This window comes from Typopeltis vanoorti, chromosome 25 (assembly GCF_054136105.1).
Source record: "Typopeltis vanoorti isolate ZY-2024b chromosome 25, IOZ_Tvanoo_1.0, whole genome shotgun sequence".
Classification (NCBI taxonomy): domain Eukaryota; kingdom Metazoa; phylum Arthropoda; class Arachnida; order Uropygi; family Thelyphonidae; genus Typopeltis; species Typopeltis vanoorti.
Window position 1 is genome coordinate 30929533 of NC_143573.1, and position 13308 is coordinate 30942840.

Below are 13308 nucleotides of genomic sequence, written 5' to 3' on the forward strand. Positions count from 1 at the left end.
AGAATACAACATTCAGATCAAAACTGTTGTGTGCATGTGTACCTGAAATTCAATTATCAGAAACTGAATCCTCTCAAAGACTAAAGTTTGTATTATGATCTATAAAAACAATTCAAAAATACCTACTCATCTAAACACACTTAAAAGATCTGCTACCATAGAGAATTTGAAACTTGAATGGATGGATGACATGAGATATAGATGAATATTCAATTTAAGAATGAAGAAATTGCAGATTTAAGAAACTTATAAAATTCCATATATATAAGGACATATAAATTATATATAAATTTTATGGATATGTTCAAATGAAGAAGGATCGGATTCAACTACTTTACATTCCAGAATGACTAGATTATTTTCAATAGTAGGAAAAAATGTTTTTAAAAGTCTCCCAAAAATTACTTTCACATACACTAATTAACGTAACTAGCTGAATAAAATAACCGTATCCCATTGCACTATTACAAGGGCTGCAAGACAATCATAACTACAACAAACTAATTCCTGACTATTTATTATATCAGTTCAATATATATATAGTTAAGCCAAGTGATGGTGCTTTATACATATAGTTTATTGTTTAGCAAACCAATAACCTGCCTAATTTATTTAAGGTATTGGACAATTTCATCCCCATAAAAAATTTTAAATATTTCTATCTTCCATTCTCCCTTTCATTTTGAGCATCTTTCTCTGCCTGAAAATTTATAATAAGAATACATCCCATCAGCATAATATGTTGAAACAAATATATTAAAATAGATAATTTCACACCAAATGCAAAAACAATCACTAAGTATTAGAATATTAAAAGCTTAATAATTTCCAATTTCCCAAAAAGTTTTCTAATTATGCTAATGATGTGCACTCAACAAAAAAAAATCAAATAAAACTGGTTCTAAATATCTCATTGCAAAGAAAAATTCATTACTTTTTATATAAATTATAAAATACTCAAATGATCAGAATTTCAGTTATATCACCTGTATTTTTCACTAGAATGAGTTATCCATTCAGCCATGCTGTTTTAATTATAAAATGATATAATGTATAGTCTAAATATACTTATCTGCAATATAAGAGAATGATGACAATTTGAAAATAAATAGATATTGAGAGAAATAATTTGACGACTCTCTTAATTCTGTAGTAAATGCAAACAGAAGTGAATTTATTAAAAGTAAACATGCTTTACACTGAAACCCTCATCTGTCAATATTCAGCTGTGTTGTCCTCTTTTAATGCCATTTGTTTGAATGTAAAATAAATCAACTTTTAATAAATACATCTTGCTTTATGAAACAAATTGCAATGTTTTTATCGTAAAAGTTCCAAGTAACTGAAGAGCAGCAGTTATGAAGAATTCTATGCAAATAGTTTCATCAAAATTAATAACAACCCAATCTTTGGTAAAAATGCAGAAGCACTCCTATCCTCATGTGTAAATTATGTGACTAGTTATATCCAGTAATTAAGTTTCCATTCAATTTGGGATGATAGTAAAGAGACTTACTTGAAAATAATACTACTGTTATGTCTCTTGTTACTGGTAAATCAAACAAATAACTTTCAATGTATCATGTCATATTATTTATATATTTGCAGACTGTGTTTACTGAAGGGTGGATGCCCAACATGTATAATATGCAAGTAAGAGCATAAATATATTGGATCATTGCAAACCTACCTGTTTTGCAAACACATTACTATTAAGTAAATGAATGATTCAATTAAGCTCTTATATGGCTAGGTGGTTAAATATATTACACTTAGATTATAAGTGAAGGTGATAATTGCAATGATTCATACAGTCAGTATTCCATGAACTATATATCTTGATAAATAAAGCAGTCTTATGTATAAATGATGAATAAGCAGAGAGCTATCTTCATAATAAATAAAGTTAATAAAAATACAAGGAAGTAATTAAAATGAAATGAACCTAAACAAACTATACAGATGATATTAATGACAAATTTTAATTTCATGTTGGAGGAGTATTATTAAAAACAACTGTGTTACTATACTCATTTCTTAACATTAATGTTATACCAGTTACTGTATATACAATTACAGTTATCAGTATATTAATTATTGTGATTTAAACCCAAAGTTGCTATTATGAAATTTTATATTACCTATATTTCTTATATCATGTGAATAAATCTCAGTAATCATTATCAATTTCCTTTATGGAAGTGACTATATCAGTTCTGTACTTAAGTGAATAATAATAATTAAGATATTAATAACATTTAAAATTATTTGCTTTAAGAATCAGATAGTTGATTAAGTATGCTAATATTATTTAGAAAATTTTTTTTTTTACTCTCATACTTCAAATATCAAAAAAAAAAAAAAAAAAAAATGTTATATTTAAATCAAACATTAAACTTTTCTTCCAAATAAAAACTAGCAGCTCAACTGACTTTCAAAAATTTTCTTTGAAGCATATATTTAAGATTAACTCACATCAATACATAAAATGAATTTTCATGTATTGTATGTATTGATGTAATAAATTCAGTAATAAACTGCTTCCTCGATTTATTACTGAAGAAACAATTATTACTGTTTCCTCAATAATAGGAAACAATTAGTTCCTCAGTGAATACAGAGAAAATTTTTTATCTTTTAACATGGCAGCCAAGAAAATATTCAAAAAACATATAACACCACTAATTTTCTGGCACACCCAGAGCCTTATCAGATAGCTGTTTTGCCAGACCAATGGAGGTCATGTAATAATAATTCATCAGTTATAACCTCACCCATGTCTCTAAAGCACCATGGGCCGCTAGAAATGTAAATATTCAATATAATTAAAATGTGAATTAAGTGATTAAATAAAATGTATCAGTGTAAATGGATACAGACTAGTGCTTATGTGACACCAGCACTACTGTGAACTGTTGCTTGCTTAAAAACCCTAGCTAGAGTTAAATGCTAGCAAAATAAACTAAGAACTGAAAATCAAGAAATTAGCATCAAGTGCATATATAAATAATTGAGTATTAGCACATACAACACCATCTGTGGCTGCCCAGTCTGTTATGGCAGGAATTTCAAGTATAATGTTGTCATTTTGTCTAGATTAAAGGAGGCGCTAGACCATCGACTGCAGAAAATCAGTGTGCTTGTATATAGTGTACATGATATATAAGAATAGCTAGACAATTACCTAGTTACCTGTAAACATTTAAGCATTTTTTTAAAGTTTTGAAATTTAGTTGATTTCAGAATTTGAAATAAACTAAATTATAATATTTCATCTGAATACATTCATTTAGTTTTTAAATATTGTCATAAAAATTATCACAGGACTATAATCTGAAATTCTGATACCCAATTTTATATTTTGTTAATTGTATATTATTTATATTAATTAAACTGAGACTACTATTTTCACATACTATTTCTTAATTAGATTAAGAAATAAGTCTTGAATAGTATGTGAAAGAAGACATTCGTGTTATTACTTTGAAGAAAAGGAATTTGCAAATAATCCTCTTCCCCATTTTAACAATTTAGTATTCTCTCGGAAGAAAATAATATGGTTTTGTGTTTATCATTTCCAGTTTTGATCTTGCAATTAAATCGCTTCTAAAGATCAATTAATGCACCTATCAATGACTCTTTTATTGTTGATAGACCCCATTCACATTCATTTCAAACACTCCTCCCCCTATTTTTGTAAATGCATACATATAAAAGCTGACTTTTCAGCTGTAATTTGAATACAAATTACAACTTAGGAATTACACATTTTCAATACAAAAACTTTGGTGTAACGTAAATGTCTCCACTGAATAGCAAGTATGTGGTTTCAATTAACATATACTATTTAAATTAAAAGGGAATTAAACATTACAACTCATTAAAACCGACAAAAGTTAATAAATTCCCAATATCATCAGTAAAACACAGAATCTTAATAGCTATACATCAGAGTTCATAAATAGAATGACTGTCATGTAGAATGGTCAAATAAGCCAAATACTTTTCAGGATATGAAACCAAGCAATGATACCTCTGTTATAAAAATATTAAAACTTCTGCTATAGAAGCAGATGATATCCAACTGTGGCACATGATTGTTAGGTATATGTAACCTTTTTAATTTGACTAGGTATACCAGAGGTCACAGCATCTTCTTTACTTCTGTAGTAAAGCTGGAATCCTCTTGAATGTCAGCATTTTTCACTTTCTTCACTTTTTAATGATCATCAGCAAGAAATACGTAAATTCAATAAAAACTACAGTACTACTAAAGAGATAAAAACAAACTTATGCTTCTTTAGCTGTCAGAAGTTTCAAAATCAATAAGCCATAAAATAAAATGCTGTTCAGTAGAAAAAACAACAACAAAAATATTGCATTAATTCCAGCAAAAGTTCACTTTGTGATTACAGATACTTCACACTCAGTAGTGATATCTTTAAATATACAGTTTTTGTTTCTTGCCTTCTTTCAAGAAGACATTCACAAAAGAGATGGCTAAAAACTAGATTATCCTAAGAGCCTGAATATATGTCATTATTCAGAAGTTCTGCTGTCGTTTCTTTTTAGCGTCCATAGCATCTAAAATAGGTTGCCTCTTTGCTTGATAACGACGCCTCAGCTCTTCAATCTCTCTTTCCATCTCAGAATCCAACAAGGCCATACGCTGACTGAGTTCATCATAACTGAGAAATTTTAGCTGAAAAAGTTTTATACAATTACATGAATAGTTGATCATTATAAAACCTTAAAATAAATTTCTTAAGATGCAAAATGAAATGTAAGTTTCTTGCTGAATTATGCAAACTATACACTACTGAATTCTCCAGTAAAGATAATAAATTCCAGACAACATTCAAATACTATGAAACGTTATATATGTCATATGATAATATAAAGAAGTGACATTTAAACTGCATAATCTCTACAAGAAGGAAACTTTCCCCCTTTCCATTAACTTAAAAAAAAAAGTATATAAGTACAGAGTACCTAAGTTTCAGCTTGGTCAATAAATCTTTTTCATTTATCATTAGCAAATATAACAGGAACAAGTTTGTTATAGTGTACAGTTTGCTGTAGTGAATTTCTTTTAGTAACACAGCATTTTACCTCTATAACAATGGTCAGGATTCTCATATAATCTTTGACAGTGAGAATCAACTGCTGCATGATAACTTGGCAGTGTGATCATAATCTTATACAAGACTCAGCTGCAATTATAATCAGAAAACCAAACAGAAGATCATGTTTCTGTTATCATATCTGCTCCTCTGCAGATCCAAAGTTCCATCATGGGAGATCCAGTGAGTTCACCCATCCTATCTTCTCCCCAGAAATTTGTTCATAAATGCATTCACAACTTTATGACCAACTCATCCCACTCATTCATCATTTGACAAGAGAAAAAAATCTAATCTTCAAGACACCCTTGCTAATACCCATTTAACTCCAAGGAATGATTAATTACCATTGAACCTTCTCTCCACTTCCCATACTCAAAGATTTCATCCACCTTCACCATCTGAAATCCTTATTACAACTAGAATGTTTCTATCATATCACATTTCTTCTACTAGAAAATCAAAGTGTATATAGTCCACATTCCACTTTAATCTATCCTCATATCCAGTATAATTCTGATTACTCATCTTCATATCTGTATTATCTCTGAATCCTGGAAATGAGACCTAAGTGCAGTAATCCAGTTAAAGAAAGTTACATTTGCAACATACCTTCATTCTTACCCTTCATCTCACATAATGCTGTTATCCTTGTCACGACCATGTTGTCTATTATCGCATTTGCAAAATAACTCTGATTTTCAATTCTCTGTATACACCAACACCTTGAGATCCCCAACCTCCCTGGTTTACTGGAACAAAATCCCATCAATATAACATATCATCAGGAATCTCTTCAACCCAAAACATGCACCTTTGCATTCGATGGCAAGAAACTGGTATTTGTTATCATTTGCCTGTTGCACCAGTCTGTTCATATAATCTAAGACCCTCCATATCAGACATGTTCATTATCACCATGCCCAACTTCATAATCAGCAAACAAATAAATATCTCCCTACAAGCCTTTCCCAATATCACTACTATGCAAATTATACGATAATGGTCAGAATCAGTAGTACTCCACTGGTCACTGCCAGTCTCTTTGATTCTGTTCTACTGAACTTTAATGAAGTCCAGTAATATTATTACTGGACTTCCAGTACTGTCGATAGGGTGTAGCATAGAGGCAGCCTGCCTTACGGCTTAATAAGGGTGCTTGTTCAGTCATGTTGTGGTAGGCACCATTGCTACACTAACAATTCCTGTTAGTGTAGCAAGTGCAGAAAGAAGTTTATCCAAGGCTTAAACTGATTATTTGCGAACAGCAATAACCCAAGAAAGATAGGTTGGTCTAGCAACTATATCGATAGAGGCAGACATAGTTTATAAACAGTTTGATTGTGCAATATCCCTGTAGAGCGAACATTTAGTTAATATTATTATGTAATTGTTTTGCATTAATGTCTCTGTTGTATTTTTGTTTTATAATCCATCAGGGGTGATATTTAATTGTTTGCCTCAGAGCACAATCTAATCTGGTGATGGCCCTGTGGACTTCCATTTTCCGTATCCAACTCATCAATCCTAACTACAGTAAAACGAGGGCAAGCTGTGCTGTTTCTTACAGAGCATTAGTTCTTTATGTGCCCATTCTCAAATTTAGACTTTTATCAACTTGAGCAAGATCTTACTTACCATTCCAGAAATACTGATTAATCTGTAATTTATTGACTCTATTTTGGCAATACTCTTGTATAACAAGACTATCTTGTTAAAAGGGAACCTGCATATTTCCTTAGCAAATGTAGTGAAATCACATGTAATCCTACGGATGCAATTTTTCATTACCAAACCTTCCATTTTCAATTGAATGCTGATTTTATTGCATTCAAATAAGATGGAAATTTTTGGTTCTAACTGCAGCAACTAAGTTATATCTGTTAAATATGTTCTCTGGGTAGATGCACATTTTTTTTTTTTTTTTTTTTTTTTTTTTGTATAGCAAAAACACTGAATTTTCATGAGGTAAAATCCTAATGCCTCCATAAGAAGCTGGGCTAACTAACCATTGTACAAAAGTCCTCATAAAGATTACCATTAGTCTACATTCCTTTAATCTATCCTCATATCCAGCATAATTCTGATTACTCATCTTCATAGGTATTATCCATCTCCAGATTCAAATCTAGATGCTTCTAACTGCTGTGCTGTCCTTGCAAATGCATTGTAGAAGTGTTATTGAAAGTCATGATCCATCATAAATGTGTCAAAATTCCTCATTTCTTTTCTCTTCTTATTGAAGAGCAATAAGAAATTTATGAATTTTCAACCAAGTCATATAAAAATACTTTTAAACGATGTCTAGAAAGCATAAAAAGAAAGAAAGTATGGTATATGTAAGAAAGAAGGTATATCACTTCACAAACCTTTAGTATATACAGAGACTTTTATCCCATGAAAATAAAGAAACAAAAAGCAATTTCGAAAAACGTGGACAAATTTCAAACTGCAAAACTGGACAATGCAACTTATTTGTGCCTAAGAATGAAAAAAAGAAATTATTTTGAGCCATTGGAAAGGACAACTGAGCTAAGGAAAAAACTGGTTCATGATGAAAACAAATAATGCAGTAAGAAATAAATCCAATCCTAGACAATCCATTGTCCTTTTCTTGAACCCATTAGAAATGGTTTAGAAAAAAGGAGAGTTTCTAGCAGTGATGGCAAACTTCTGCTGGATTTCTGTTCTGAACACAGACTAGATAATAGCATGTGCTATACTGATGTCAATAAATACCAATGCAGCACATGTAAAGAAAACACAAGAAATAACAGAAATCTCATTACAGTATTCTCACTATAGCAAAACACTATATCTATGAAGAATGTATGGAACTTTTCAATAGTTTGTTCTAGTAGTGTCTGTTACTTAAATAAATTATAATACCAGAATAAACTCATAAAATATTATTTTATTAGTATAATTTTCACCTAAGTATAAAGGCATCTTCAGTACATATAAAAAGATAATCAAACAATAATCGATAATTGCAAAAAGGCACTATCTAAGTAGCTAATGTATGATAACTAAAATAGGTCATTAAATTTCCTAACTTATTAAAAATATTGTTGTGAATAGTAATCACTTTATGTCCAAGATAAAAGACGATGAAAGGGATCTAAAACAAGGATGTAATCATCATCAACTTCTGAGAAAGATTCCAATGCGATGTTCAGATAAAAAGAAAATTATACTGTGGAAATTCAAATATGCATAATATTACTAGGAAAAATTGAAAATTGATAACCAAAGTAAAAACTTTAAATCTAATTTCAAATTATTTCAAGCAGAGCTCATATAATACTCATCTATAAAAGGGGAAATAAAACTGAATGTGAATTATAGAGGCATTTCCTACTGGGTATTCCAGATAAGTTTAAAATTTGTAAATAGGCTGATAATATCCAAACTTGCTAATATGTCTGAAGGTCCAATATAAATATCTTTTACTTTTTCAATAAAATGTGTACTGTTCCTGATGAAAGAAGATGTTTTTCCTGTATGAGGTAAAATCATTTTGGTGATGATGTTTTGCTAAATTAGAGGTCGGAGAGTCTCTACCATCTACTATTGGTCTTAAGGGAATACCTATCTTATGAATTAGCAAGTTTGGATATTATCAGCCTATTTACAAATGTTCCAAGATGCGAAACTGTGAATCTCCTAGAAGACCTTTTTCCTCCGGGCATCATAGATCATTATAAACATTGTATAAATAATACTTTTTTTCACATTTCAAGACAAATTTTGGGAGCAAAAAGAAGGACTGGCTATGGACCCTTCCATCTCTCCGGCTTTAGCTAACCTATTTATGAAAAACTCTGAAAATAATGCTTTAAACAATTATCATCAAAAACCAAAAATATGGCTATGCTATGTCGATGATATATTCATCATATGGCCAGGAACAACAGATGAACTCATTGCTTTTAAAGATTACCTAAATAATTTGCATAATAATATAAAATTTACTTTAGAACAAGAAGAACTTAGAAAACTGCCTTTTTCATTGAAAAGGATAATAAGCTTTCTTTTTCAATATATAGAAAATCCACCAACACAGGAAGATTTCTTAATGTGGCTTCACACCACCACCCTTCGCAAAAAATAGGTATAGTATGAACTGTTAATCTCTTTTTTGTTGCTTTTAACTTTCAGTTACCTTTTATCCCTGAAGATGTAAGTCAAACGACTTACGAAACTTGTCGGGTCTTTTATTAATTCATTGCGTTTTATATAGCTTATTAAAAAAAAAAAAAAGTGGTCCAATTACCAGAATATACCATGTGAACTTCTAAACCACAGAAACCTCCACTTACAGTCGAAATTAGATATTCAACCTTCTTTGTAGGCCTTAATTACAACACAGCTATAAAACTTAATGCACTATAAAGCTTATATCTCTACCTGAGCATTTCTAGTCTGATTATTCCAGCTGTTTCTGTATTTCAAGTTTATGATGACTTTCTCTACCTCCTGACTGCATTCCTCTTGAATATATTGTCACGTTTTATTTCATATAGGTTTTCAAAGTAATTACTCTAGACATCCAGAATATCTTTTTCTTCAATCTTTATGTCACTTTTACCATCTTTGATTCCTCTTATAGTAGGCTTTCTCCATTTCTAAGCTTTTTCAATAATGCTCAAAAGATTTTGCCACCTTCCTGATATTTATCTTCTATATACTTACTAAAGTCTTCCTATGATTTATTTAGGTAGTTTTACATCACTTTGCTTTATTACATTTTTCTCTGTATCCTCTCATAAAACATGCTGACTTACCTGTCAGGAATTTTTATTACACTTTCTTCTTTTCCTTAACTGGTTCTTTAACTTCCCAAGTCCATCATGGAGTTGAGATTTTTTCTGTCTTTGCAGATAACCTTGCCACATGCCTGTAACCATGTTTGAGCCTCAGTAGCTCAGTCAGTATAGACAAAGTCCTTTGGTTGGAAAGCCCTAGGCATTTCCCTAGGACAGAAGAATACATGCAATTTGCAGTCATAGCAGACAATGCAAATAGGATCAATACTGCTTATAAAAGCAGGTTTCTAAGAAGTCGAGTTACTTGGCTGTGACAGTCCATTGAGCCTGACATGAAAAGGAAGATGGGATATTATCATATTTTTTGATGACATTCCTTTAACTGCTTCTACACAGATTTACTTTCTTAGATTTTTCTCTGAGGTCACTTTTGACTTCCTTGCATACAAACTTTAAGTATGCTTTTTTCTTTTCTCTCCTTGCAAACAACTTCACCACGTGCCTTTAAGTTGAATCAGTCAATGATTTCTTCAGAGTGTGTTACTGAGTCTCCAAGATTTGGTTCTTGTTTCAAGCATTTTTTTTTTCTTTCTTTCTTTTTCCAGTAATATTTATCTATTTTGTCTGCACAGTTAGCCTAGTGGCTATGCGCTTCACAACCATAGGCCTGGAGAAGGAGTGTTTTAGGTTCGATTCCAATCGACGACGTGAGGAGCTTAAGGATCTTCCTCAGCCATAGCCAAGTTAGCCAATGTCTTGGGTGTGGACAGCAGGGTTTTTTCCATCAGTTTATCTGGGGGTTTTCATCCTGCAAGCAGACAAATCAGCCCCATGAACACACAGGATACAGCCATAGAATATAGTACGCCAAGGAAGGCAACGCGAAACCACCTTGCTTGTAGTCATTTCCCTAGATGGTGGCATATAAGTTTTAAAAGAGGTATACCGTGTGTAGACATATTGATACAAAATTAATAATGGAAAAAACTCACGTACAAAGATTATTTAATAGTATAATTTTCGCCTGTGTGTCACAGGCATCTTCAGTACATATTAAGCTCAAATTAAACAATAACTGACAATTCCAAAAAGCGCCACCTAAGTAGCTGGTGTAAGATAAATAAAAAGGTCAATAAATTTCCTTAAAAAAAAACAAAAAAAAAAAAATCAATAAAATAGAAAGTTAGGAAAGATTAGCTGATTTGTAAAGTACTATCTCCCATAAAGGGGATAGATGCAAGCCGTCAGATCTGTTTAAGTTAGGAGAATGAAGTAGAGTTTCACATGTTTCTTTATAAAGGCGTTCCATGAGGAACTGACTTTTGTGAAGAACTCTTGTCTTTCTCCAATGAACTCTATGTCTAGTGAAGATGGCATGTTCTGCAAGTCCAGACTTTTCAGGTTTAAAGTATTCAATATAAGAATATCACTATAAACTGAATATCATTAAATTCAGCCTTGCACTGATCTTCTTCAAAACAACTGGAATTCGTCGTAATTTTAGAATTACGTAGAAATATTCCGAATTGCCTATTAATTTCCTGGTCCTTTCATAATCTATTTATGGCATTTCCGAATCCCCATTACTGCCGCCCCCTTACTTCACTCCTTGCTGTCCATAAGCTTTCTTCCCTGATTACCTTCATCCTCCAAATAAATATGTTCATTCTTCCTGCCAAAATCTGGTTCTAGCTAGTTCAGCTTATATCAACTTCTTCTCCCTTCGAATACCGTAGTTCACGCTCCACCACGCGCTATATACAGCTGCCCCTAAACAGCCAAAAGGCTATAACCACCACATTTGTCTATTTAAGTCTACCATTTACCTCTGAAAGCTGTTTGACTTCGATTCATTTTAAAACTCTTACACATTTTTCTTTTCAATATGGTATTCATTTTTGTCTTGCTCAAAATCAATTTGACTAAATAAATCCACCTGTCCTTTACCAACTTTCCCTTCAAAAATTTTTCTTAGTCTTTTTTCACATCTTACTTTTCTCAAGTATACCCGCATTCATTCCTAATGACTGGAGAAATAATAAGATAATTCTTAATGACTGGATGAAGAGCAAGATAAAGGGTGGAACTAAGATTGATGCAGCAAATTATAGACCACTTAGTATCCTTGGTGTAGTCATCAGGATGTTGGAAAGAATGGTTAGGCATATCATTCAAATAATATTCAGTGAAAACTCTTTATAGAGGATATCATATCTGTTAAAGGTAGGTCTTGCTTTAGCAATCTGCTCATGTTCTCTAACACAGTGATAAAAAAGCAGAATAAGAAAAAAGATGATATACCACAATACACCCAATTCTCCATTTACACGGTAGATTGGTTCCAGAAAAAATCGTGTAAATGAAAACTGTGTAAAAAAGAATATAGTGCATGTGAAAAAATAGAATAGTTCCAGATGTGAAAATCCAGTACATACACACACACACACACACACACGCACATATATGCATCACTTAAAGAAAACAGTGTGTTACTAATAAAACAGAAATTCGAAAAGGTCCAAATACACTCACACATATGGTTAATAGTTAAATTTTATTCACCGTCACTTTTTGACAGTAACCGCATTCTTTTGTGCGAGACTGGAATTAAATCACTTCCATACTTGAAACACTTTGGACGTCATACTGAAATGGCAAAACGTTTTCTTCAGTAAAAGGAACAAAATTAGCACTAATTTCCAATAATTCTGAAGGTCGATTTTTTTTAGCATGAACTCTGTAATTAATTGTTGAAATCCTATTCTGAATAGAGATCTTTGTATAATTCATCATATCGCACCATACATGACTTCAGTTCACTTTTAAAGTGTATGTACAGTATTTGAATCATATGTAAGAAAATGACTTTGCAATTTTACTAGCCATTTGAAGCCCTTCTTTAATTAATTCTGCAGTGAGTAGAATCTCTTCATCATCATCATTTTTTTCATTGAGATTCTCAAGGACAGATTCTATTATTTTTTCATCACTAACAGCCTTGTCAACCATCAATTTTTCAATATCTGCAGACGAAAAATCATCAAATCCTGCTCCACCAAATACATGTGCTAATCTGATGATATCGGGATATTCAGTTGTATGCAAAGGTACTTTTTATTATTATTATTATTTATTATTATTATTAAACAAGATCTCATGGAGTCAAAGACTCATCTAGGAGGTCCTTTTATCTCACACACATCTCATCATACCGCATCTTAAACACATTCAAACTCCTTGCAGACACCACACTCTCAGGCAAGGCATTCCAATCATTCACAACTCTGCACGAAAAAAACCTGCCTCTCACTCCCCTACTCACACCCTCTTTATACAGTTTCCAGGCATGACCTCTGGTTCTCCCCTGATCTCCCACTATTCTCTGTAGAACTTCTCCACCATTGATCCTATAACAA

General features: G+C 31.7%; 1 protein-coding gene across 2 annotated transcripts in view; it reads right to left on the reverse strand.

Annotated features, from left to right (window-relative positions):
- Positions 1–3666: 3666 nt before the first annotated feature.
- Positions 3667–13308, reverse strand: part of hpo (serine/threonine-protein kinase hippo) — a 180079-nt gene continuing 170437 nt past the window's right edge. For both annotated transcript variants that reach the window (XM_090414415.1, XM_090414416.1), the window contains one exon: positions 3667–4702. In XM_090414415.1, the coding sequence (XP_090270541.1) occupies positions 4544–4702 (159 nt within the window). In that variant the 3' untranslated portion in view covers positions 3667–4543. The remainder of the gene's footprint in view (positions 4703–13308) is intronic.